Source organism: Mustela nigripes, chromosome 12 (genome assembly GCF_022355385.1).
Source record: "Mustela nigripes isolate SB6536 chromosome 12, MUSNIG.SB6536, whole genome shotgun sequence".
In the NCBI taxonomy this organism is placed as follows: domain Eukaryota; kingdom Metazoa; phylum Chordata; class Mammalia; order Carnivora; family Mustelidae; genus Mustela; species Mustela nigripes.
In genome coordinates this window covers 31,884,578-31,912,240 of record NC_081568.1, presented here as the reverse complement: position 1 = coordinate 31,912,240, position 27,663 = coordinate 31,884,578, and the positions used below count along the sequence as shown (strand labels likewise).

At 40.9% G+C, this 27,663-nt stretch overlaps 2 protein-coding genes across 7 annotated transcripts in view; one reads left to right on the top strand and one right to left on the bottom strand.

Annotated features, from left to right (window-relative positions):
• The window catches only part of TTC33 (tetratricopeptide repeat domain 33), a 35,487-nt gene extending 29,671 nt beyond the window's left edge, over positions 1–5,816 (top strand). For all 5 annotated transcript variants that reach the window (XM_059417053.1, XM_059417051.1, XM_059417054.1 and 2 more), the window contains exon 5: positions 765–5,816. In XM_059417053.1, coding sequence (XP_059273036.1) covers positions 765–1,118 — 354 coding nt within the window. In that variant the 3' untranslated portion in view covers positions 1,119–5,816. The remainder of the gene's footprint in view (positions 1–764) is intronic.
• A 2,631-nt stretch (positions 5,817–8,447) lies between these two features.
• Positions 8,448–26,343, bottom strand: PTGER4 (prostaglandin E receptor 4). 2 transcript variants are annotated; one of them, XM_059417044.1, is made up of 3 exons: positions 25,759–26,343; positions 24,373–25,294; positions 8,448–9,239 (listed from the first exon to the last, which is right to left on the bottom strand). In XM_059417044.1, exons 2-3 carry the CDS (start codon positions 25,249–25,251, stop codon positions 9,132–9,134), a joined length of 987 nt encoding a protein of 328 aa, XP_059273027.1. In that variant the 5' UTR covers positions 25,252–25,294; positions 25,759–26,343; the 3' UTR covers positions 8,448–9,131. The 2 variants fall into 2 exon arrangements, with proteins under 2 accessions (XP_059273027.1, XP_059273026.1); XM_059417043.1 differs by lacking the exon at positions 8,448–9,239 and adding an exon at positions 12,861–14,752.
• Between the last annotated feature and the right edge of the window lie 1,320 nt (positions 26,344–27,663).

Below are 27,663 nucleotides of genomic sequence, written 5' to 3'. Positions count from 1 at the left end.
ATACTTACAGGTGTTCTGGCTTTGGGAGGAATATTATATATAAATATATAAAGATATAACCATTATGTTTACTTTATACTTACAGGTGTTCTGGCTTTGGGAGGAATATTATATATAAATATGTAAAGATATAACCATTATGTTTATAATGTTTATATACCATTATGTTTATAACCATTATGTTTATAATGGTTATATCTTCCTGGTGAATTGACCCTTCTGTCATTCTATAATGTCCTTCTTTGTCTCTTGTGATGGTCAATACATGTTAGCATTATTTGAATCTAAGCTCTGGGTGTCAAAGGTAGGCATTCCCAGTACCTTTCTGATGATGGGTTAGCCAAGAAATCCCTAGATTCTTACAGCTGCCAGCCTACAGGCGTGGAACAGTGCATTTGCCTTGTCTTGAACTAGAAAGCATTCCCTGTACTTTAATGGACTGGAGTTCTCCACAGCAGTTTGTCAGGTACTTTCTTTCACACTTCTTTAACTTTTTTCTTTTTTTCATCATAATCATCATCTAGTGTTTAGGGCACAGCCCTAATTTCTATCCTTACATTCTAATATGTTTTAAAAAAATGTCAAACATACACACACACACATACACACAGTGTGTATAATATATAAAATATATATATGATATATATATTTTAAAGAGATAGAGATAGATATTATGATTATATATATTAAGTCGACTCATTTTTTTAAACAAAGCAAACAAAAAAAAACTTTGATTTTTTTTTTTTTTTTTTAATCTCCCTTAGGCAATTCGAAGTTTTCAGGTTGCCCTTCACATCTATCCAATGAACCCTGAAATATGGAAAGAAGACCTTTCTTGGGCAAGAACGCTCCAGGAGCAGCAGAAGGTTGCACAGAAGATTAAAAAGTGTGATGCATCAGCGGAAGTAACCCATTTCTCACCAAAGTCAATTCCTGACTATGACTTTGAAAGTGATGAGATTGTTGCTGTTTGTGCGGCGATTGCTGAGAAACAGAAGACGGTTCCAGCAAATAAAACAATGGTTATTGTGTCGGCTTCTGGGACTGTGGAAACAGTCACTGAGAAGGAAGACGGGGCTACACCACCAGATGGCTCTGTTTTTATCAAAGCCCGATGAAGTAGCGGGAATCCTTTGAATCTTTTTGATTGCCACTTAAAATTTTAGGTGTAGGGACATTAGCTGCGGAGGAACAGAGCAAAACTCCTGTTTGTAAAGTGAGTTTTGCAGATGAGGCATATAAAAACCAAATGGTAGAATTACGGTATAGTGTTTGGACTACGCTTTGTTAAGTTATGATTTAAAATTTCTTAAGATTAGAATTCTGAGTACAGTGGCTTTTGATTCATAAACTTAATTTAATCCTAAAATATAAATGAGTGCATTTTAAGACACAACTTGAAAAGTGAATTCTTTAATAGTGAATCACTTGATGGTCAGTGTCATAGAAATGCTGACTTGTTGACTTTTCTTCCATGATAAAGGAAGTCAGAGATTTCTTTTCCTCCTTTTAGAAATATACTGCTCTTGCTATTCACTCTTCTGTTTTTCTGGTCGCAATAGAGTAACAGCTTTGTCTGTCACAAAGCTCGAATATTTTTGACATTCAGTTTGATTCAAAGTTGTCATTTGGTTATATGTGGAATCTTTGAAAGTTTGTCTGAAAATGCATGCAAATATCTACATTCTAAACATTTTCCGAAGTTTCTCTTAATTCTGATTTGAGCTTTTATTTTGACTTTAAGATTATTATGACAATAGTAGTTGCCTCCTTCAGTATTAGATATGTGAAATACTGATACATGTCAGAATGATGGTTTTATTTTTTTAGTTGTTGAAGTGGATAGTGTTCCTTTCCACAGGTGGGTCTTATTTCAGATGTGCATTTTTAAAAAGATGAATGGTTTTTATAGATGTGTAATAACAAATTGTCCCACTGCATTGTCCCAGTCAAAAGCAGTATTTTCTTCTTCTTTTTAAAAGCTTAAAAATTCAGAAAATAATTTATCTTTTGCTTATAACTTTCCAGCTGATGGTTTGGAAGTCCTTTTCTAGATAACTTTTTTGGAACTACTCAATTAAATTACAATTACAATTTTAAATAACAGACTATGTCTTTCTAAAAATAAAAAAGTAAGGCTGTTAATGAGTGCCAGTGAATGAATAATTTAGGCACAACGTACATAGAAACTGAAACATGACTGTGGTACAATACATGAGTAGAGAAGGCTATATTTAAAGAAATATTTCATTGAAAGGCCACAGTCATATTCACAAATCAATATGTTAATGTGAATTATTATTTTTACACTACATATATTGTAGTGCAATTATATAGACTACTGGGTACTGTTGCTTCTGACACTCAGGAAGGTATTATTACTATAAAATTAATTTTATCCTTGTTAGAAATGAAAGTGAGCTATTTTGTTTTAAAGAATCTTACCTTACCCTGTTGCAGCATGTGTGTAATGGTCATTTTTCTGAGGTGATTTTTTTTTTTCCTTTTTAAATTTTTATTTAAATTCTAATTAGTTGACATACAGTGTGTTACTGGTTTCAGGAGTAGAATTCAGTGATTCATCACTTCCATACAACACCCAGTGCTCATCATAACAAGTGCCCTCCTTAATGCCCATCACCCATCTAGCCCATCTCCTACCCTCTGAGATGATTTAAAAAGTTTTTCCTTTAGTGGAATGCTTACCTCTTTTTTTTTCAGAGTATTGTATTTTTTCCCCAAAGTTACATTGCAAAGTCAGCTCTGGTTAGAGAGGTTAGTTTTAGAGTAATCCAAAGAACAAATACTAATCACATTTTATTTCATTTAATAAAAGATATTCTCCCAGGGTAGATACTTGAGCATCTACAGAAGTGAGCATTCACCCTTTGGTATGTTGTTTTGAGTATTGGGCTTTTGTTTATCATGTAATTTGTAAATAAATAGTTTTTTCCTTCATTTTAAAGATTTGCCTCTTTGTGTTGTTAGCTTTTGAAAAATTAGGTTGATTTGTTTAATTTCTTTGTTATGTGGGAATAAGATACGTAAAACACCTTGGATGGAGTCTTGCATAGGATGTCCACAGTAAATGTTAGCAGTTTCTGTGAAGAACTTGACTTAGTTTAGAGATATTTAACCTGTTTCTTCTGAGTTAAGAAAGTAGGAGTATTTTTGTAAACTTTATCTGAAAGTGAAGAGTCACTACTTTTGATATTTTAGAACAGATGGTTATCAGTTGGGGTTATTCTTGTCATAACGTCAGCCCTAAAAGAGGCAAGACCCAGGATGGAGGGCATGTAGCTACAATTCTGTTAAAGAACCTAGTGCTTTTCCTGTATTCATATCAGTGGGACAGATTTGTCTTGTTCTTACTCAGATATAAGACATAAATTGGAAGACATAAAATGGAGGGAAAAGGAATAATGAATTATGAAGAATGAAGGCAGCTCATTTACTCATGCCCCAGAACATGCTCACCTAACACTCTTCTGCGCATGAAGACGTGAATGCACATATCATTTTATAAGATGTGAATACTTATACATAGACATTTGCTAAGCTTGTTAACTGCAATAGCAAATACTTCTAAATCTGAAAGAAAAATAGTTGATGTTTATAATAATGATGCAATTAAAGATGTTTAATATATTCTCTGAAATAACATTATATACTATATTGAATATAATTTGTATTATTCTTATTTGAAAATTGTATGGGGTAGACACTCGGTAGTCCGAACACCACACATCCAGATCATGCCTGATAATTTGAGAATCCGTATATTATTCTCTAGACAACAGGTTTTTAGATTATAACGTATTTATCTTAAATATGCTAACAAATGCTACACAAACATTGAAAAACACGCAAGTCGTGAACCCAGAATCACTGCAGTTGGGGCCTTTTATAGGTACACACTTTCATAGTAGTAGTCTTAGTGTAAAGAGGTTTTAAATTGATGTTATATGACAAAACTGTAGTGAAGATTTAAGTAAAGTTTTGTCTGAGAAAGCTAGAGTTCCTATGATTATAACAGACCACTATAGCCTCTTGAGTTTGAAAATTATGCTTTATGTAATGATGTCAAAAGTTTGTTTTACTGCCTTTCCCAGCAGTAAGAAAATTCTTTTTTTTTTTTTCCAGACTTTGTGAGTCAGTAGCCTTTCTAAATTGACTCTGGACCAGCCATCCTGGAGCTTTGATTTCATGACATACATGTATCTACATGAGTTGTGAGTTGACACAGGAACCATAGTTCCATAACTATCTTTGAATTAATTAGTATACTCAATGGATTTTTTTTCTGAGAGACTTATATTAAGCCAATGGTGTGAAATTGATGACATTTTAGGGTTGAGAAAGTAAGGTTTTCTTTTCTTTTTTTAATCAATAATAAAGTACAGAAATTTGTGAGTGATTGACTCATTACCAAAGTAAATTAAAATGAAATATGTCACATTAGTCACTTGCAATTAAATATGCTTTCTGGAAGGGGTAGCCCTGTGGCTGGTATGCCATGAATTGTGCCTTAACGCATTGTTATATGTGAACTTGGTGTGTGTGCCACGGTGGAAGACAGGTTGAAAAATGTTGATCTACATCTTGTTGAGATGGCAGAGGGTAGAGGTGGCCTCCTCTGGAGGTGCTTCCTTACACATCCATTAAGCAAGGACTCCTGATCGCTCCCTTCTCAGATCACCCCAACTCCTTGCAAAAGGGAGTTCAGGATAAAGAACTGGACATGCAAACCTTTCTCCCCTTTCTGGGGATTTGTAATGCTTGCAGAGAGCCTGTGTTTTATTCTCTTGACAGACATGGCATAAGCTTTGCAGTGAAAGGCTCTGTGACTCTGCAGGGGGAGCCCTGGAGTTGTGCAGGACCGCCCATTCCTTGGTGAGCAGGTCTGTCTTATTCTGGGTTAGATATTAGGTGGCTATTATTGGTGCAAACCTAAATCTGATACACTGAATCTCCATTGCCTGGCTTGGCCTCTCAAGTGGCTCAGAAGCCAGGAGGGGGACGGGGAATATTATTTCATGATTCCCTCAAACCTCAACAAAAATTAGTGAAAATTGTATTTCAAAGTAAGTGTAAGATAAACACCAAATTGGGATTTTTTTTTTTCTAATTTTACCCATTTTTCAAGTCATGGAAATTCTGTTGGAAATGGATAATGTCAATCACAAGACAATATGTAAACATTTGTTCAGGATGTCCAAAGACCTATCCCCTGGGAATTGTGAAAGACCACAGTATTGACTCTAGATTTACTTAGAAGGAGAAAATGTAAAATCATATTTTGTGCCCACCCTGTTAACTTTCTCAGAGTATAGTTTATGTATAGTAAATGTACCCTATATTGTAAGTTTACAGTTTGAGGAGTTTTAACAAATGTGAGCAACCACACAATCACCATTACCATCAAGATGTAGAATATTTCCATCACCCAAAAGTTCTCTAATGCCCATTTGCGGTGAATTCTCCTCCACCCCAACAACCAGGACTGTTCAACCACTGATTCCTTTCTGGGACTATAAATTATATTTGACTCTTCTAGCATTTCAAATCATACAGTATTTACTCTATGTCTGACGCTTTTGCTCAGCATAATACTTTTGAAATCCAGTTATGTCGAGATTCATCTGTGCTATTATGTGTATCAGCAATGGGTTTTGTTTTTATTGCTGAGTATTATTCTGCTATATGGTTAAACCACAGTTTATAGCTATTCATGTATGTTGATGGGCATCTAGGTTGTTGATGAACATCTAAGTTTTGATCTCTTACGAATAAAGCTTCTCTGTACATATGTCGCAGTTTTGTGTGTGGCAGTGTGTTTTCATTTCTGTTGGTGAAATACATGGAGGTAGGATGGTTGAGCCTTTTGGTAAGTGCAGGTCTAACTTTCGAGGAAACTGGAACTTTTCCAAAGTATTTGTGCCATTTTGCATTCTGACAAACAGTGTATTTAAAAGATTTCAGTTGCTCCATATCCTTGTCAGTGCTTGATGTTGTCATTGTTTTTCATTTTAACCACTTGGGTGGATGTGTAGTAGTTCTCACTGTGGTTTTAATAGGCATTTCCCTGATGATGTTAAACATTTTTTCATATGCTTATGTGATAATTTGTCTATATTTAGGGAAGTGCCTGTTCAAATCTTTGGCCGATATTTTATTTGGGTTATCTAATTATTGAGCTGTAAGATTTTTTTCTATATTTTGGATAAAAACTCTTTACAAGATAATTGTATTGTGAATATTTTGTTACCATCTATGGTATGCCTTTTTTTTTTAAGAGTTTATTTATTTATTTGATAGAGAGACAACTAGAGAGGGAACACAAGCAGGGGCATGGGGAGAAGGGGAAACAGGCTTCCCATTGAGCAGGTAGCCCAACTCAGGGCTCCATCCCAGGACCCTGGGATCATGACCTGAGCCAAAAGCAGACGCTTAACCGACTTAAGCCACCCAGGTGCCCCATCTTTTTGTTTCCTTAATGATAACTTCAGAAGAGCAGAATTTTAAAATTTTGATGAAGTCCAATTTATATTTATATTATATATAAAGTCCAATTTATATATTAAATATTTAAATATGTGTATATATATATATATATATACATATATACATATATATGGTTGTGTCTTTTGTGTGCTGAGAAATCTGTGCTTACTCCAAGATCAGAAAGATTTTCTGTGTTTTCTCTAGAAGTTTTACAGTTTTAGTTTTTATAGTTAGTTCTGTGATCCATTTGAAGTTAATTTTTATGTCTTGTATAAGGTAAAGGTCAAGGCTCATTTAAAAAATTATTTATTTATAATCTCTACAACTGACATGGGGCTCAAGCTCATGACTCCAAGATCAAGAGTTGCGTGCTTTACTGACTGATTCAGTCTGGTGCCCTGAGGTAATTTTTTTTTTTTTAATGTCCAATTATTCAAGTACTGTTTATTGAAAAAACTTTCCTGTGGTATACCTTGAAATCTTGAAAATCAGTTTACTGTGTCTTTGCAGGCTTGAGTTGTGTATTCTGCTACACTGATCTATATGTTTATTCTTACGCCAATTTCACACTGTCTTAGTTACTGTGGCTTCAAAATTGTAGTCTTAAAAATCAGTGTGGTTTTTCTAATTTTATCCCCCCACCAATTGTGGAGCTAATCTAGTCTTTGCTCTTTCTTTTTTTAAAAAAAATTTATTTTGTTTGTTTCTTTGCCCTTTTAGAATTTTTAGAATTTTAGAATCAACTTGTCTCTATCTACAAGTCTGCTGGGATTTTGATTTCTACAAATCAGTTTGGGAAAAATTAATAACTATATCACATATTTGAATTCATGATCTTGGTATAACTGTCATTGTTTTAGGTATTTCATTTCTCTTAGTTATGCTTCTTGGTTTTCTGTGAATAGGTCTTGCCCATATGTTTGTTGTTTATCCTTAAATATTCCATATTTTTTATGCTTTTATAGGGAATGTTTTTAAAATTTTATTTTCTAATTTGATACTATTACATAGAAATACAATAAATTTTTTTGTGTATTGAGCTTGTAACCTACCACCTTGATACTTCATTTATTAGTTGAATTAGCTTTTTGTAGATTCCTTACAATATTCTATCTATAATCACAAGTCTCTGTGCATAAAGACAGTGTTTCTTCCTTTTCATACTGCATGACTTTTATTTCCATCTCTCGCCTTATTGCACAGGCTAGAACCTCCAGGACAATGTTAAATAGAAGCGGTGAGAATGGACGTTCTTGCCTCATTATAATCTTTTGGTCTTTCATCATTAAGTATGATGGCACCTGTAGTTTTTTTATCCATGTCCTTTATTAAATTGAGGAATTCCCTGGGCAGTTACATTTTGTTAAATGTAAATAAAAATGTATTTTCTGCATCTCTCAAAAGATCTTATAATTTTTCTTTTATCCTGTTAATATGATGAATTACATTTATTTTTCAAATGCCAAATCAGCTGCATTCTTAGATAAACCCTAAAGATCCTTTTAGATCTTTTTAAATTAATTTCATAATATTTTATTAAGGATCTTTATGTCTATGTTCATGAAGAATATCAGTCTGTAATTCTCTTGTAGTTGTCGAATCAGGATAATGCTGAGTTCATTTGTAAAAATATTGAGTATTTCTACCTACTCTTTTCTCAAAGAGTTTCTGTAGATTTGGTGTTTCTTTCAGTAGTGCTTAATAGAGGTAAAAAGTGAAGTCACCTAGGCCTAGTGCTTTCTTTTGGGGAGGGTTTTAATTATAAGTTCAGTTTTAAAATAGCCACATTGTAGGTCTTGTCAGTTATGTCACATTGAGTAATAGTATGGTTTGATTAAATCAGGATTCAAAAAAAGTCCATTTTATCTGTTTATATGTCTCTTCATTTTTTATTTTTAAAAAAGATTTTATTTATTTATTTGAGAGAGAGAGAGAACACAGGAGTGGAGTTGGGGGTCAGGGGGTAGAGGGGTAAAGGGAGTGGGAGAAGTGGACTCCTCGATGATCAAGGAGCCCAACATGGGGATGGATTCTAGGACCCTGAGTTCATGACCTGAGCTGAAGGCAAAAGCTTAACTGACAGCCACCCAGGCGCCCCATGAATTTGATTTCTTATAGATGGATATGATTTAGCTCTCCAACATTCCCCCCAACATATTATTTATTCACCACTTCTGTCTCCATTGCCATAAAACTGATTATCATTTTGGCTTCAATCTATATTAATTATTTAATAAGATATGTAATTATCACACATAGTTAATCTGACCTAGGATATTATCAGTTTCCCTTTTTTTGTACTTTGTTGTGTACGCAATCGATAATTAATTCTGTTGTTTTTCTGTAATTCTCCATATATATATTACTAGTTTTTCCCTTCACTGCCTAATAGAAATGTAATACTACTCTCAGTATTGCCAGATGTTAGCTAATCTGTTAAATTTTTTTTTTTTTAACCTTGGAGAGATCCTAGAGCCCCTCTCCTGCCTCATTCTAGATGCACGCACTCCTGGCCTGCTACAGGGCTGTTGCCTTGAGCTCTTTCATCATTGTTCTCCGAATTCTCTTTGCTTCTCCCTTGCATGGAATCTTGTTTCACCCTTTCTCCAAAAAAAATATTGACCTAATTATTCAGATTTTGTGTGTGTACTTGCCAAGGTTAAACGTTTTCTGGACATAGGAATGTTTGGCGGACTCTTCTGTTGGCTCCCATGCTGTGGAATGCGGTGGGTGACCTAGAAAGGTAAAGATAGGGTAATGAATGAACGGTAAAGACATTGATTTGATATGAGAATCAGAGGCCCAACCATCTTTTCTTTCTTTTTTTCCCAAAGTGCTTCCAGCCTGCAGCTAAAGCCCCAGGTGTGCCCCTGGACAGCTTCATGCTAAACAGCAGGATGAAATGTGCTCTTTTGTTATGAGTCTCTTTCTCTCTGGTTCCATTTCTTGTGTATCTGGAGAGCCACCTTGCGATCATACTTGCAGCGTCTGAGACTCAGGTTTGGAGGTGCTGGGAAGGGCATGTGGTGGGGAAGGCCGTGGAAGTGAACACACTTTATGGTATATTTTGTTCTGAAGTGATCACAAGGACAGGTTCACTGCTGTCTGGAAGGAAAGCAATGCTGCTAAAACTTTCATAAGTTGAAATGGTGTGAAGTGAAGAAGCAATGACCATTAATTTGTATGGAAAAATTCTTGAGCTTTCTCAAACCCCAAAATAACCTTAGACTTTTTTGATATCCTAGGACACATTTTGCCAACAAGTGCACAGAAGAGCTCCAGATAGAGCACAGGCACTCACAGACACAGTTCAAGCCCTGGCAGCTTGGTACCAGGAGGCTGAGCGTCAGTTTGGGGCAGGAAATTGGGGGGCCTCTGTCGCCGCTCAGGGTTGCGCTGCCTCTGGAATGGCTCGATGCGAAACCAACACTGAATGCTAGTTTTGCTTTTCACCTTTTTTGGTAAAAGCAAAAGTCTTCCTTGGATTTCTTTGGGTGAGAGAAACCATACTAATGTAGGTCTTTTGTTAAGGGCGAAGTGGTGTAATGCAAACCTTGGGAAAGTGGGAAATGCCTGTAGCTTAGGAAAAATGACTGTCTCGTGTCATGTGGCTATTTCTGCATTAAGATTTAAGGCCAAAGGCATAGCTAACAGTAAATACTACTGTACCTTGGTTTTCCCATGGGCCACGGGACCCATGGGACCCTTGTGTTTGTGACCCCAATAAGAAACCATGGAGAGGGTCCTTTGGGAAAGAACTTTTGTATTCCATGGTCTTCTCATCAAAGTACCACTTAATAGCTGTACCAGTCTCACCAACTTTCCTCACACACTCGACGTGTTGGTTAGATTATCTTAAAGATGAGGAGATGGAGTTAAGATGATATATCTGTCCACTATATCCTGTTGGGACCATGAAGAGTTTAATACAAGCCAGTCAGACAATCAGAATTTTCTTGCATAGAAAGTTTGAAGCTCTAAATGTTCAGGAACAAGTTTCCCACTAGAAACTATCTTCATATCACATAGCTGCTAAGTTTTATAAATAAATGTGGAATGGATGATGGACAACGCTGAAGTTTTTCTTCCTCAACTCTTCCTTTAATAAGCCAGACGTAACAGTCAAAAGACATTGTCATGGACTGAATTGTATCTCCTTGAAATTCAGATGATGAAGCTCTTTCCCTGATCCCATGTAGCTGTATTTGGAGGTAGGGCCTTCAAGCAGATAATTCAGAAGGGTGGGCCCTAACCGAGTATGAGTAGTGTCCTTATAAGAAAAGAGACATCAAGGAAGCAGGTGTTCAGAGAGAAGGCCATATGACAGCATAGCAAGAAAATGGCCATCTCAAGGCGAAGAGAGAGGCCTTAGGATAAGCCGAGCCTGCTAGAACCTTGACCTTGGGCCTTCAGCCTCCAGACTGTGAGAAAATAAGTTTCTGCTTGAGGCCATGTGGTTGTGGTATTTTGTTATGGTAGCCCTAGCAAACTAATATGGACATAGAAGCCAATTTAAAAATGTACAAAGGATTCGAATAGACATTTCTCTAGAGAAGATAGAAAATAGGCCAGTAAGCATGTGCAAAGGTTCTCAACACCATCAGTCACTAGGGGAATGAAAATCAAAATCACATATCCATTAGGATGGCTAGAGCCAAAAAAGACAGTAAATACTAATGAGGAAAAAAATGTATCGATGAGGATACAGAGAAATTGAGCCTCTTCTACATTGCTGGTGGGAATATAAAATGGTACAAGCACTTGGGAAAAGTTTGGCAGTTCCTCAAAAAACTAAACATATAGTTAACATATGACCCAGCAATTTTATTCCCAGCATATAGAGAATTGAAAACATGTTCACATAAAAACTTGTATACAAATGCTACTATCAGAAATACAGAATTTTAAAAAAGGAAATACAGAAGTATTACACAGCCATAAAAGGGAAATGAAGTACTGATTTGTGCTACAACATGGACGAACCTTGGAAATATGCTAAGTGACAAAAGCCTGATATTGAAGGCCACATATTGTGTGACTCCATTTATGTCCAAAATAGAATCCATAGATAAAGTGGTTCACAGGTGCTAAGGAGAGAGGAGAATGGGGGGGGGTGTGCCTGCAGGTGGGCATGTGGTTTCTTTTAGGGATGGTATGTCCAGGGATCAGCAGTGATGGTTGTATTCTGAGAACATACTGAAATATGGGGCAAACTTTATATGTGGATTTTATTTTAATTAAAAAAAAGAATAAACCAGAATCCATATTCTGGATGGTGAACCTCTGAAGTAAAGTGTGAGTGAGATTATGCTTTGAGTATTAGTAATGCTAATTTGTGAACGAGGCTTTGTTTTTCCTCCATAAACACAGCTGATATATAGTATGGGTGGTATATTATATGTATTTCATTTATATACAAATCTAAAGATTGTCTCATTGTCCATATACATGGGAGAAGAATGAAAGCCTCTCTCACAGGTAAAATATTCTCTGAAAACATTGTTTTTTAGGTTTCGGTTAGAATGGGGAAAGAGAACATCTCAGGCTTGGGCCAGAAGTTCTTTCTCTAAGCTTCCCTGAATCAGCTGAGAATCACTGTGCCTTTGGGTCTGTGAAGATGCGAGTCCCGACATCATCCAAAAATATCTTTAAAAACTTGCAAATGGCAAGTCACAACCTCACTTCTGGGAATTACTCTGAGTGTGTCCTTATACTGGTACCATGCGTCAGCTAGGGGCTTTTCAGAAATGTGCACACCCCAGTCCTACAGATAGTGTTCTCACAAGCTCTTCAGAGGACTGTGCATAATCAAGTTTGAAAAGCACTGATTCGGAGAATTTACAAGTCGGGAGGGCCACAAGCTTAGGCTGATTTTTTTTTTTTTTAAGATTTTTTTTATTTATTTGACAGAGAGAGATCACAAGTAGGCAGAGAGGCAGGCAGAGAGAGAGGAGGAAGCAGGCTCCCTGCTGAGCAGAGCGCCCAATGTGGGACTCAATCCCAGGACCCTGAGATCATGACCTGAGCCGAAGGCAGCGGCTTAACCCACTGAGCGACCCAGGCGCCCTGATTTTTTGGTAATAAATATTTGGCTTCTCCACACAGAGTTCTCCATAAGTTAGGCCTAATACAGTCTCCCCTATACTCTCCTCCGCCCATATGTGATTTTAAGCCCACTTTACACTGAGATCTTGGTTTCTAAATATCATTCTCTATTAAGTGGATCCAAGGCTTTGTACTGTTGTAACTTTTTTTCTAAATTTGACATGACTTCAAAATAAAATAATTAAATTCCAATTTAAAAGGATGTAGACGATGACCTGAAACAAACAAAAATCACACAAGTTTTCCAAAACTGAGGATATGGAACTCAGACTGAGTGCATTTATTTATTATCATTTCCAAAATAATTTCAGTTGGTACAACTGCTTCTTAAAACCGTATCTCTACCAGGCTCAGAATTTAATTACAACCAAGCAATTCACAAAAACACTTTAAGCAACAAAACATGCTTAGTATTTCCTTGAGAAAGGTCCTCCAAACGTGTATAGCATCGCTGGGTATTACAGAGAACCGCTAGAACTGTGTCCCAGTTCTGCACTCCTCATGTTGTTAAACTCTTAAAGTTTCCGGGATACTTCCACATCTCAAAATAAAAGCTTTCATGGGGCAGTCTGCCTTCCTCTTAAATTTTAAAGGGTACTCTAGATCATTCCTTACGAAAGGAAAACTATGAACACTTTAAGAGGGAAAACAAGTTGCTTAGACTCCTTTTATATTTTACATTTCAATTATGGGTTCTTTATTCAGACCTTTGAAAATCTGTTATATTTTAAAAAGTATCAGTGGGGACAACAGTAGAAAATATTTACCAGCAGGTTAGCTTCTTCCGAACTCACAGTTTTCTGGATAAATACATGTAGCATCACTAAAAATTTTTCACTATGTATTACACATAGGTTGGAAAGAACTTTAATATTCTGGACTATAACATTCATGTCTTAAAATAGTATCTTGCTTTATTCCTTTTATAATACTAAACTCTTTTAAAAATTTATATCTTATTTTATAGCTATGAATCTCACTGTGTATTTTCTACACCTTGGCCTGAATTTGTTTATGAAAAAAAATCTAACATCTGCAACTTCAGCTGGTTATACTGGGAAGGGGCGGGGGAGGTTACCATAATTTTATTATACCTTGTATTAACAATAAACCTTCTCACAGAGAAGAAAATAGTTTAAATACCTTAAATCATATTTACAACAATAAAATTCACATTTCATGCTTTAGTGAGACACTTAAATCACAAGATAGTCCTTATAGTTTATTGGAATAGAGCCCTTCAGTACCTGGCCTTCTGCTGTATGCCAGATACAAAGCTCTGGATGTTACGAAAATAGCAAAACTTACGCCATCTTCCTATCAAGTAGAAAAACTGAGGGTAGATCTTCCCAGCCATCAAGTGGTGACAGAAATCCTGTGTCATAGTGAAGTGAAAAGCAATGTGCTTCCAACCACGGGTTCCCTATGAATCCACTTATTGTCTGGAAAGTGCTAAAGAGCCCAGATGTTCTTTAATACACTTCCTTCATGTGTCTATTGCACAGGATTTTATATGCTTCCAGAAATAGTGCTGTATTTCTTTCCTTAGCTACTATATACATTTTTCTGATAAGTTCAGTGTTTCGTTGGGAAACGGGACTTGCAGAGAGTTCCCTTTGGGGGCAGGCCCAGACCTGCTGCTCCCATTAACCTCATCCACCAGTAATACACTCTCTGAATCCTGCCCCTGGGAGGAGTCCGAGGTCTCTGATATTCGCAAAGTCCTCAGGGAGGTGGTGTCTGCTTGGGCCGGGCCCACTCCAGGTACACCCGGAAGCAGATTCCTGCCTCCAAGACCATTTTCGCTGAGGTCTGGCATGTATAGGAGGGTCTGAGATGTGCTGCTGATCTCCTTCAGCTCTCGGGAGAGGAAGGAGCGGGAGTGGCCAGACATGGCGGAAGATGTCCTTCTGCTGTCTGAGCAGTGCTGTCCCGAATGATCTCTGCGGGACCCACCAATGCGGCAGAAGAGGCACTTGATCTTCTCTATTGCTTTGCTGAGCACTGTCTTCCGCAGAAGGATGTAGATCCAGGGGTCCAGGATGGGGTTCACAGCAGCAATTCGGATGGCCTGCAAGTCTGGGTTTTTGCTGATTTCTCGCACCAAACGTGGCTGATACAACTGGTTGATGAACACCCGTACCTGCATAAATTAGATGCTCATGTTTAGGTGCTGTCACTCATCAGCTGGGGAAATATTTGCATCAGTGTCTAACATACTAATATCAGCTAGCAGCTCTCCTTTCTATTAATAAGTGCCAAGAAAGAGCAGCTTACATGGTAAGCCTCAGAAAAACCGGTAGTTGTGCAATCGCATTTGTTTTGAGTTAGTGTGACTTCAATATTTCTGTAACTATCTTATGACTATCTTCCCTTGATCAAAGAAGGTATACAAAAATGCAATGTATTTACAGGCAACACATGTGTCCTCAAGAAACATTTTATTAACTTCCTTTCTGTGAGTGCTTTTAAGTTTTTGCCATTCAAATGCAATATCTTTTTCCCTCCATACCCACTGATTTTCCTTATTCCAGTTGCCTTTTCATTTTTTTTATTTTATTAATTTTTAAAAAAATATTTTATTTATTTGCCAGAGAGAGAGCGGTTACAAGGAGGGGGAGTGGCAGGCAGAGGGAGAAGCAGACTCCCTGCTGAGCAGGAAATCCAATGCAGGACTCCACCCCAGAACCCTGGGATCATGACCTGAGCTGAAGCCAGATGCTTAACTGACTGAGCCACTTAGACACCCCTCCTGTTGCCTTTTTATATATGTAAATGAAGCTGATTTTGTAAGGTAACTAACCATCCAATCATCACAGAAAAGTCCAGAGATTCCTTTATTATAGAGTCTAGTAAGAATACACTGGAAACTTTTAAACCACTATCTGAATCTCATATCATCCAGAATGACCAGAGAGTAGTTTCTGTTTTCTCTTTAGAGTCTGATCATACTAATTCTCTGTGTTACCAACTCTTCCTTCAAACACCTTTTCCAATTTTTTCCCTCCCACTGCATTTCTCGCCTGGATGATTGCCTCAGCCACCCAAGTGGCTTTCCCACCTCCAATCCCTCTCCTCTCCAATTCATCCTCCAAACTGCCACCAGAGGATTCTGTCTAGAAAGCAGATCTAACTGTGTTGCTCAATTGCAAAACCTTCAGTGGCTCCCTGCTGCTTGTAAACTATAGTTTTGTTCAGCAACTGCCACTCTGTGCATCTTAACTGGAACTCCTGTCGGAATCAGTCCCTTCTGGGGTGCCTAGGTGGCTCAGTCGGTTACTGAGCCACAGTCGGTTACTCAGACAGTAAAACTCAGTCGGTTAAGCGACTGCCTTCAGCTCAGGTCATGATCTCCCCCAGTCCTGGGATCAAGCCCCACATTAGGAAGCCTGCTTCTTCCTCTCCCTCTGCCTGCTGCTCCCCCTGCTTGTGCTCCCTCTCTCAAATAAAGACAATCTAAAAAAAAAAAAAAAAAAATCCGTCCCTCCTTTGTGTCTGTCTAGCATTTGAGGCAGTAAATAGCCAAGTGCTGAAAGCAGCTGTGCACAGACCAGTCAGGAAGAAAACTGGTTCTACCACAGTTTGAACTGTTTTACGGCAAAATGCACGCCTGCAGCCCGCGACAGGACAGGTACGCATGAATGACAGGAGCATAAGGAGACCCTGACAACCTGTTTAATATTTTGGAGTCTTATTTTTGACAGTTCACAAGTTTTGCACTTACTATAATCACTTACTCATATATTCTTTCATGCATTTAATCATTTAAGAGTAGGCAGCTATAGTGTGTTAGGCGTTGCGTAAGTCTGGCCACAAAAAGTTGCATTAAATACCACAAACTTCTTGAAGGCAGAGAATAATCTACAATGCAGAAGACAGGAAGGAAAACCAGCTGTGACTGCAGAGTGATTAAATGAAATGGGAGAAGAACATAGGGGAGCACGACTAATCCAGATTGGGGGCAGGAAGGTGTCAGAGGAGGCTTCTGGAGGCTCCTGCCAGAGGAGGGAGCTTGCCTGGGGTTTTTGATGGATGTGGGGGAGTTTGCTAAATTTAGAAGGAAGGACATAGCATTTCAAATAGAGGTAATTCCATGTGTAAAATCATAGAAGAATGAAATAATACGCCAGCTTCTGGGAACGTCAAATGATTTCCTTCTGAAAAGAGCATGGATTTATGTAAACTTAAGGATGACTACATTTTATTCCTTAGAGGAAAAAGCACTTGCCGAATGTACACTCTTAAATTTACTCTTAGAGTATTGTTGTCTAAATCGTCCTTCTAATTCCACTAGGATCTTTTATGTAAAAATCTCACTTCACATAAAGAGTAGTTTTAAGATAACTGACCTCTGTCTTGAGCAATTGTTTAATAATTATTACTTGCCTTTAGTAATTATTTTAACTTGGGGAGAAGGAAGAGGGTAGTCCCAGTCAAGGATGCATTAAAAACCACAAAAAGGGAGAAAGAACTCATGAAAGCAGAGCTGGAGCCATTTAACTAGGGGCAAATACCTCTAATGAGAGTTGAGGACAATGCTGCTTTACCATACCATATAATAATTAATGTTCATGGTGCATTAATCACCATGAATGAAAGAGAAGGGATATTTTAGAAAGATTTATAACAGTGTAGATACAATAAGTTCAAAATGCTGAAAGAAACAAGTGACATTAATCTGCAAAACTGAACTCATGAGAAACTTGTCTAGATGAAGCTAGATCAGTGAGGTGTAACCATATGTCAATTTCTTCTTTAGCGGGAATTCAGAACTTGATCAGTTACAGGTCCACAGTCCTTTTCTAAGAAATTCGTTTTTTATTTGCAGTTATTTTATTGTTATTCTTCTCTTTTTTTTTCTTTTCTTTCTTTCTTTTTTTTTTTTTTTGATTGCAAAACCTGACCTAAACTTATTTTGGCAGTAAAAGCTGAACTGAACTAGACCATGGGGGTATTTATACTTTATTTATTCTACTGAGTATAAGTATTCCTGTGTTTTGCCTCAGAGGTATTGTCCCAACTACATATTAAACAGTACATTAATTAACTGGTTTTCTAAAAGCCAAGAAATTCTGAATTCTAAAACACATCTGGCCCTAAATATTTTAGATAAGGGATTATGGTCCTGTAAATTTCATAGAATAAAACAAAATGGCCAAATGGCTCTCAATAGCATAAAATTAATACCTTGGTCTTTGGAAGATAACTAAATAAAAAGTGAACTAGAATAAACAGAAGTATATGATGTCTTAATAGACTTTCGGAAACCTGCTTGCACAAGCGATACAAGTCAAAGCAGGATTGATTGTCTATCTTTATAAACTAGTGAAACAAAGCATTTTTGTTTTGTTTCTTCTTACCATAAACTTTATTGAGGCAATGAGCTGCGTTTGGGCACTTAGAGATGCCTTTTCTCAGATGAAGTGTTACCAAGACCTGAAGGTTCTGAGGAACTTATCAAGCCACCCAGTCAATGGCTAATTCTGGTCTGGGCCCCAGCGTCTCCCAGTGAATTCCATGTTGCTTTTTCTGTTCTACAGGCTGGCTGACTTTCTGTTTAAGAATTATTTCCTGACAATGGAATCATTGGTACAAAAAGCATGAGGTTTATATATTACTCATATCACCTACTATGTTCCTAAGGGTCAAAGAAATAATGGACTCAAATTTGTTAGTATCAGACCTTCCCAGTGCACAGCCTTTAGGAAAAAACCGCAAGACGGGTCTGTGAGAACTTGAGACTTGCAGCCTCTAGGTGGCGCTGTTGCTCCACCTGGGAGTTTTTGCACTACAGGTTCTCTCTAAATAAAAGTTTTCACAGCAATCTCTAAGACCCTTTTCCAGAATAGAATCTTGGTTAACTCTGAACTTTACATTTCTGAGATTTCTAGCATTGAAATCTTTTGTTGCTGGTTGCCTCTCCCACCACTACCTCAAAGGAAACAGGGTGAGTATGGCAAGGAGAAAAAATTTTGAAAGGTTGAAATGGATATAAAAGGAATGAAATTTGTAGCTATTTACAGGAATGTATTAGGAGTTAGCATTTTATTTTAGAATTTCTACGATGTTTTAGAAAAGCCAGAGAGTTGTAAAAAATTAATAATTGGGATTTTGTAATCCAAGGTGATGAGAAACATCACAGCAATCTGTGTTTCCCTTCATCCAAAGCTGTATTTTATTTGACTAGTGTCTAAGGGAACGAAGGAAGCCCTACTTTAGTTCCATGGCCGGGTGGGGGGTGGGGGGTTGGGAGTGGGAGGTGGGAGGGGGGAGGGGGGGGGGGGGGGGGGGGGGAGGGTTGCGGCGGTTGTGCAAGCTTACAATATAATATAAGCCACTGAGCCTGGTTATTTAATTTCATTTTAGGAAAGGAGAGCCCACAGGATAGCAATAAAGACCAGCATGAAAAGTAACATTTCAGGCTCAGATCAAAACATTCTTAAAATGTGTTCAAACCATTAAAAAAAAAAAAAAATCAAGACGAACCAGTTTTCCTTTGTAGCATGTTCTCATTGGAGATTGACTTGAGGTGGAGAAAAAGACAAACATGAACAAAAGCTCCATGTTCTCCATAGGGTTTGAAAAAGTCTAGCAATCTCTGTCTCACTTTAAAGGCTACTCTCCCCAAAGCAGGGGAAACTCCAGATTAAGATGGGAATATCCATAGCAGTAGTTCAATGTCATGTGGGGAGGTGAAAGTGCTTGTCTGGAATTCCTGTCAAAATAAACAGTTTTCAGTGTTGGAAGAGTGTGCTCCTGATAAAACAGAACCTCTGCATGGGCTGGCGGGGGGGTTGGGTTAGAGACACCTTAAAACAGTTCACTGGATACAAACAACATGTATACTTCTTGCAATTTTAAAAGTGAATCTCTTTTTTAGGAGCCGCAGATTTGTGCGTGTGCTTTATCTTTAATATTGGCAGACACTACAATATTCTGAAGTGCTTGAAGATGACCAGAAACTAGGACTCAGGAGCACTGGAACATAACTTGGAGAAAACACGATAAACCCAAAACAAGGTGTGAGGACAAGAGAGCTGTGTGTTGCAGAGGCACAGGCACACGCTCTGAATCAGATTAACCTCTGTTCAAATCCTGGCCCCGTTCCTTCTAATAATGAATGTGCAGGTGATGACAGGGCTTCGTACAATGCCTGGCACATAACGTACATGTCTGGTGTCCTTGCTTTCTTGGGAGCCCATGCATGTAAGTTTGGCTACTGTGGAATACAGGAATAATTTCAAAACCACAGTTTAGAAGTAACTTTGGGGTATAGTTAAAGGATTTGGTATCAAAAACATGTCCTTCCTATGTAAGAAAAACCTGTTAGCAGGGAATGTCTAATTGAAGAATGTTGAAATTTTGATGAGACTGATTTAGTCATTGACTGTCAAAGTACAAATGCTTTCTAATAAATGACAAGATCCTAGAGCAGGGTTTGTGTGTGCTGTGTGTTCTGTTCCAAGAACATAAATGGAATTATCTGTGTGTGCTCAGTTATCTAACTGCCCTGTGAAGAATCCAAAATTGACACAGCTGTTACTAGAAATTCTTACCACTTTTTTTTTTTTTTAAGTGACAAAAAATATTTAAGTAAAGGATAGTGGAAAGAATTCTTACCTGAGTGTCAGTGTAAGGAAGCTCCGTTCCCCTTCCCTCTGGGTCACTAATGAGCCATTTATTGTAGGCAAATTAATTTCTATAGGTCAGTCTCTACACTGAAAATACATTTCTGAAGTCACTTTTTTTGTTGTTGTTTGTTTGTTTTGTTTTTTTCTATTCAAGCTTTCAGTATTCTAATGGGCGATTACAAGAACCACTTTGTGTCTTGGGGGGAAAAATCTTAGCAGATATTCATAAAAACTGAGCTTTGACAGGTCAGCAAAGTGTGGTAAAAATCCAGGAGACTGGGACCCCCCTGCCCCCAACAGCTCCTCAGCAAGTTGCAGAAGGATAGAAATTATTCAGTGCCCTTGAGAAGACTGAGGAGCAGAGTGCAAATCCTGGCTAGACTTGCTTTCTGCACTATTGGGACGAGATGCTGGATGTGGGAATCTCTTCTTTCCATGGGCTACTCTGCAGTGTCCAGCGTTCTACCATCAACTTGGTCCGCAATTCCAGGGTTATGACTAAAAGACTGCTTTCAGGAACGGCTGTGTTTTTAACTTAGCCAAATTTATTTGAAAAATAATCAAATGGTTCAGGTTCTACTGTAAGAGTATTTGAATTCATGGCATTCTTCTTACTCCTTTAACTGTGATTTGTACTTCCTCCCAAATCCCATCAGCTGTCCCGGGGACTCTGGTTTGCTTTCAGTAAAGTCTATCTATTCCCACCGTTTCCTCTGCTCTAATAAATCTTCCTTGATAGAATGCTGGTGAAGGCTTTATAGAGACATCGGGCGTATAGGAAACAACCAAATTAACACTCACAAGAAGCTATTTTCCTAAAGATCAGTGTTTTCCTTGTCCAAAGCAGAAGGCGAACCAAACTGGCCATTCTACCCCTAAAAGAGATGAATCCTTGTCACTTAGAGTAAGAAGAAAGAAAATAAGAGAAGGAAGTAAGTGGTAAATACGGCCTCGGCCTGCCTATGCAAGGGGGAATATGCTTTTCAAATCCTACGGCATTAACTGTTTAGTGCTGAGGCAAAAGATTTGATTTTAATTGTTAGCTCAACATTAGTGACTACAGAATTGGGCACCAGAAGTTGATCTAGCTACAGTATTTAACATTGGGACCATAGGAGGCTGTTGTCTTGTTTGCATATTTCAGAAGAAGTCAGTCCCTTTTATTTATCTTAAGTGTAGACTCATTTCTTCACCTTTTTTTTGTTTAAAAAAAACAGAGACTGGTTTTAAATGGAAGAATAGGCAAAATGACAAGAACCACCTTCCCACCAAATCTTGTCATGTAACGTTCCTTGTTGAATGTACTTATAACACCTTCTCTGTTCATTGATTATGACTCATTTTAGAAAATTTCTCAAGTTTAGCACAGTTTCTTTTATCTACGATTAAGCTCCCAATCTTTCTCAAATTTCCATTCCAAGCTCTGTTTAAAAGACATGTGTTTTGGATAACAAATTAAAATTTACTTTTTCCTATGTAACTCAGTATCAGGTGCCCTCTAAGAGCCACTGTAATTTTTTTCCCCCTTGTATCCAAAAGACAAAATTTGGCTGCTTATTAAACCTCAAACACTGTGTCAAGCTTTCTGAAACTTCAAGTAAGATCTGTTTGCTCTCTTAGCCTTTCCAAAGCGTTTTAACTGTTTTTGAAGGGTTTGATATTCCTCAAATAGGATTAGCAACCAACTTGCTTTGATAAAGGTAAAAAGGGTGCTTCATTACTTTCCTTGGAACTGAAGATAGGTCTGATGGCTTTACAAGTCAGAGTTCAGAAACTTTAAACTTCAGTTGCGATCTGAATATGAGAAACATGAAAATACAAGAAAGCTGTAAAAGTAAGCCAAGGAAGACTAGTTATGGGTAAATTCCCCTTTTAACTCTTTCAGTAACAGGAGAACTGTGGGTGGGATAATGACTTCCTTGCTTATCATTAATTTATAACTAAACTGATTCTGAAATTAGACTTTTGTAGCCAGAACTAAAGGCTAAACCCCAAAGTTACGGTTCCTTGATTCCTTATTACTTACAAAGACTTGTAAGTACTTCACTGTATGACTACTTCTTAGCTGAGCCAGTTTCAATTTACAGAGTAAAACTACGTAGTATCTCCTGAACTACTGACTTTATATAATAGTGGATAGTATGTGTTGGTTAAAATGTGGCTAATTTGCAGACTACAAGTATACCTCCTATAGTTTCTTGCCTCTAGCTTCTCAAATAACATCAAAGGCTTTGTGATAAATGGCCCCTGTACCAAAGGGGCAGGTCCACTTCAGCCCATAAAATGAATGAAGTTTTTTATGCCTCTTTGGATGTTTTAAGAAAACAATTCACCTGTCCCTGTGCAGTCATCAACAGCTTCATATGCTTACCTTCAGATTTTACAAGTATGTGCATGTTGCTAAACTAGCTCTGTTTTCTCAGTTAAAGTGGATATTCTTCTGTATATAACAGCCCCTCACTTTGTCATTTATTGTACTGTAAAACATTAGGCAGCAGCCAGAGAAACGAGCCTTAGCGGGAACAGGGTTGTTTCTTCCAAAATCTCACTGTATTCTGAGTTGCCATTACAGACAGTAAAATATATTTATGTGGCTCAAGTGTGACTTAACTTGGTAAATTATACTGCACCCTGGAACGGTTTAAAAGCCCTTCTGGCCCATCATATATATTTCTGTTTTTTACAAATTGTCAAGAAGCTACTGTGTGCTGGCTCTCAGCCACATCTAAGTTCCTTTTGTTTACACTCACTTTTATCAGAGATATAATATTTTGATATGAAAGATCCCTGGACTGTATTAAGAGAAAGAAAGGAAGAATAGCTCATTAAATTTATTTTCTCTTGTTCCCAATCAGCAGAAGAAAGAAAAGTTCTCTCTTTTTGAGTTGGTAGTTTAGAATTTTTAGAAATGGAGTGTTTGAGAGATTGAAAAACCCAGAACTTGTTGCTTTCAAGAGAAACTCTAGGAAGGTGTTATGCACATGAGCCTATCGGTTGCTGGTGCACTCTGGTTTAAGGACAGGCTGAGAAGAGAACTTAGGTGCATTTTCAACCTTTCTGTTAATAACATTTTGAAAGCTAACCCAAAGGCAATTTTAAAGAAGGCGGTGTCCCAAAAGTGAACTGTGCCAAAACTCAAATGCACACACTGTACGAAGGCCAAACTTAGAAATGTTCTAGGAGTGAGACATGATGTAATATTATGTGAACAGGGTTTGGAGTCAGGTGGGTCTGAGGTTCATCACAAGCTGCAGGGTTTTGGCTTGGCAATAACTAGATCACCACCTCTAAAGCTTCCTTTCTTTAGGATGGCACTGTACTTCTCACAGTTATTGAGAAGGCAAATTCAATAACCCCTTTACATCAGCCTGCCCTTCACAGGCTTGAGAATCCTGGCTTTCCTGGTCCCAAGAAAGAATGAAAGAACCTGACTCTGGGACATGCCCTAGTAGGAACTGGGACCCACACGTGCAATGCATAGCATGGTAAAGGCAGGAAGTCCAGCCTGACGATAGTTCTGCTAGATTATTTTAAGCAAGTCACGCCCTGTATCATGTGAGGGCGTCGGACTAGACCAAAACACATCCAGTCTCTCTAGCTCTAAACTTCTACATACTCTACCAAAACAAACAAACAAACCAAAAGAAAAAACTTAATGCATAAATCACAGCACCAAAACCCCATTGCCCTAAGGAATGGTGTATAACAAAGAGATCACCACCCCCGAGGTTTCGGGCTTCTGTGGTTCACAGTGGAGGACCCAAGTCACACTACAGCGGTTTCCCCTCCGCATCTGACAGTGTCAGGTGTTCCCGGAAGGCTCAAGGCCAATGTCAGGCAGCGAAGGGTAGGGGCTGTCCCGGGAGAGAGAGGAAACCAGGCTTTCGGAGAAAGAAACTGGGGGGCCTAGGAGAAAAGCACCTGCTACATCTCACTGGGGATGCGGTCAACGAGGAGGTTGGGCCTGCGCTGTGAGAAGTCCAGCGCCGAAACTCCAGGCCCGACCTGGAGGCACTGTCAAGGCACAAAGAGGGAAAAGAGGAAGCGGCAGACAGAGGAGGGAAGCGGCAGACAGAGGAGGGAGGTGGATGCGGGGCAAGGACCCCTGAGGGCCCCATTCCCAGCCACTCACCACGAGCGGGATGGAGCAGATGAGCACCACCAAGGAGGTGGCGATGAGTAAGATGACCATCTGGATCTCGGCGCCCGCTATGCCGCGGAAACTCCGGCGGCGGCGAAAGTCGCTGAGGCGCGGCAGGGCGGGGGAGGCGGCGGCCGCGCTGCTCCGGCAGGGGGCCCAGGGCACCGCGAGCGGGCCCGCCGTGTGGTGCTGCTCGGTGCCCAGCGACGTGCGGCGCATGAACTGGCGGTGCATGCGGAGCAGCGCACCGCACACCAGCACGTTGCAGAGCACGGTGGCGAGGATGAGGAAGGAGCTGAAGCCGGCGTACATGTAGGAGAAGGCGGCGTGCGCCGTCACGTTGGTGGTCCAGTCAATGAAGCACCAGGTGTCCGGGTACTGCAGCCGCGAGCTGCCCAGGCCCATGTTGGGCAGCGCGCAGAAGAGCACGTTGGACGCATAGACCGCGACGAGCGTGAGGCCGGCCAGCCGCTTGTCCACGTAGTGGCTGTAGAAGTAGGCGTGGTTGATGGCCAGGTAGCGCTCGATACTCATGGCACAGATGATGCTGAGGCCGGACAGGCTGAAGAAGAGCAGGATGAAGGTGCTGTACTCGCAGAGCGCTTCGCCTCCGGGCCACTGGCCCTTCATGTACGTGGCGATGGTCACCGGACTCACCAGCAACGTGCCCAGCAGGTCGGTGACGGCCAGCCCGCATACCAGCGTATAGAAGGTCGTCTCCTTCTGCTCCTTGCGCGACTTGCACAGCACCACGATCGCCACCAGGTTGCCCACCACTCCGAAGATGAACATCACCGCCGGGATGGTCACCGGGCTGTTCGGACGGTCGGGGGTCGAGGAGGCGGACGCATTGACCCCAGGCGTGGACATGATGCTGGCCGTCGGTACGCAGCCTTGGAGTTCGAGGCTGGGTCTGGGGATGGCAGGAAAGACAAAGGCGCGGTGAGCAGAAATTACCCCTTGCCGGGTGTCAGACCCAGGCCCAGGAAACACTGTGCTGATGAGACAGGACGAACGACTGGACCCTGCACGGTGGACTGTAGCCACTTACCAACTTCGGCCACCGAAATCTCAAGGCTCCGGACACGTCCTGCCAGAAGCACCACTCTACTGCCATAATATTTGTCGGTTGATACTGCCAATCTCTCCTCCTCCCCCAGCCCAACTCTCTCCACCGCCAAGATGAACAAGACCTATCTCTAGGGATAAGTGAGTGGTTCGCGCTTATTCCCGACAGATTCTGAGTCAATAAAATCCTCACTGAAAACAAGTTACGGAAGGCAATTTGGAAAGCGCGCTAGCTCCTCCCGGGCCCGGCTGGAGGAGCGCCCGCCCACCGCTCCCGGCCTAGTGCCCCCAACCCCTAGTCCGTCTCACCTGTGGTAGCCGCGGCGGTGGCAGCAGCTAGGACCCCAGGGTCAAGGCTCAGAAATCCACGACACGCCTCTAACCTGCCCTCAGTCTCGCCTGCTCAGTGTGGAGCTTGCCAAGCCTTTGTCTTTGAGAAGAGCCGGGTCCCGGTGGCTGCCAATTTTCCGGAACTGGGGTCAGAATGGCAAGCTTTCAAAAACTTGGGAGAACCAGAAGGGTCGCGGGATGGGTCAACGCAATCTGATCTTGGATTTCTTTCTTCCTTTCTTCTTCTTTCTTCCGTACCTTCAAAGACGGGACCAAACTTCGAGGAGCCCGCCGGTCCGGTCCCCCGGCTGACAGGGCGCAGGTGGGGCCGCGCGCGCAGGTGGCACGGAGCCTCGGTCCCGGATTCGGACCACCCTCCTCCTCAACCCTGGGCAGCACGGGCGGCTATCGGGGCTGGCGGCTGCCACTGAAGCTGCTTCCGACGCCCCGGGGGCGGCTTGACGTCCACTTGGCCTGAGGCTCTGACCTGGGATCTTTCATCTTCTTCCTCTTGGCTGCGGGGTTGCGAGCTCCGCTCTCGCCCTTCCAGCCTCTGTACAAACTTTTCTTCTGCTCCAAGTTTCCCTGGCGGAGGCCGGGACACGCAGAGCGCGGCCCGGGCGCCCATTGGCCGGCCGGGGAGAGGGCGGGGCGTGTTCTCCGTCGCCAGCGCCGCGGGGCAGCGCGCGGGGCTGGGAGGCGGGGCTCCGAGCCGCGCGCGAGGGCCCGCTCCCCGCGGCTGCCCGCAGCTTGCCCCGCCTCGTCCGGGCCGGGGTCGCGAAGACGGGGCCGCGGGTCTCAGGCTAGTGTGCAGAGTGCTGCCGCGGGCGGGGGCCCCGGGAGTCCCTGGTGCTCTCCCAGAACCCTCTGAACCAGACTCGGCTTGCAGAGGGGACTAACTCTGAAGCCAGCATCTCTTCTCCCCCACTGCCTCCCGCTCCGAGTCAGCTATTTCTCGCACCTCTGCACGTGGACCTCCACACCTGGGTGCTGGGAAGGGAGGTCGACAGCTTTAGAACGCCACCTTAGAGCGGCCCATCGGTGTGTGTGCGCGCGCGCGCGGTCCCGGGGGGGTAGGGCGGAGAGGAGCGGTGCGTGCGCGCGCGTGGCCCGGGGTTCCAAGTCGGGAAAGAGCGCGCACGCGACCGGGGGCGTGGATGGGCTGTCGCGTGCCACGCTTGGGCGGGGGAAACAACGGAGAATCTGTCCTCCAAAAGTAATTACAGTCGGTCCAGGAAAGTAGTTGGTTGGCAGTGCCCAGGCTGTGCGCATCGCTCTGTCGGGCATCCCCGGGTTTAAAAAAAAAAAAAAAAAAAATAGCGCCCGAGAGACGGGACCGCCGCCTCTCCCGAAACTGGTGGCGGAGCCCTGCGGCTGTGGAGACGGGTGACCCGCAGGTACCACGTGGGACAGTTAGGGTGGGAGGGCTGTGTAACCGCGGAGCTCTTTCTCCTCCTCCCGGGAACTACTCCCAGTAAGAACGGCCTTCTGAGCTTCGAGCCTTGGCCCTGTTGTATTCACGTTGGGTACTTTCACCACGAAGCCTTTGAACCGCTGGCAGATGGGTGCGATGGGGATTTGAAAGTTTTTCCAGGGAAGGAATTCAACAGTCATTGTCTCCATGATTAACTCTTGGAACCGCCCAATAGCTCTACCTTTTTTCTTTAAATAACAGATTTACTTATTTGGTGGTGGGAACAGTGTTTTTGTAACAAACTCATTGTTCACTTCTTTGTACTCTGGTTCCTAAAATCAGGACTGAAAACAGAAAAGAAACGATTGCAAAACTCCATGGTGTAATTATAACTGCTTCGCCGGTTTTGTTTTGTTTTTGAACAAAATTAAGAGATTCTGTGGGCCTTTTAAATTCCTAGAAAAATCTGT

What these genes read in the sequence shown, in the direction of transcription:
- PTGER4 (XM_059417043.1), bottom strand. Translation starts at nt 25,251, where the DNA reads ATGTCCACGCCTGGGGTCAATGCGTCCGCCTCCTCGACCCCCGACCGT. An exon ending in TCTGCTCCATCCCGCTCGTG is followed by an intron (nt 14,753 to 24,372) that starts GTGAGTGGCTGG and finishes TAATTTATGCAG; the next exon opens with GTACGGGTGTTCATCAACCA.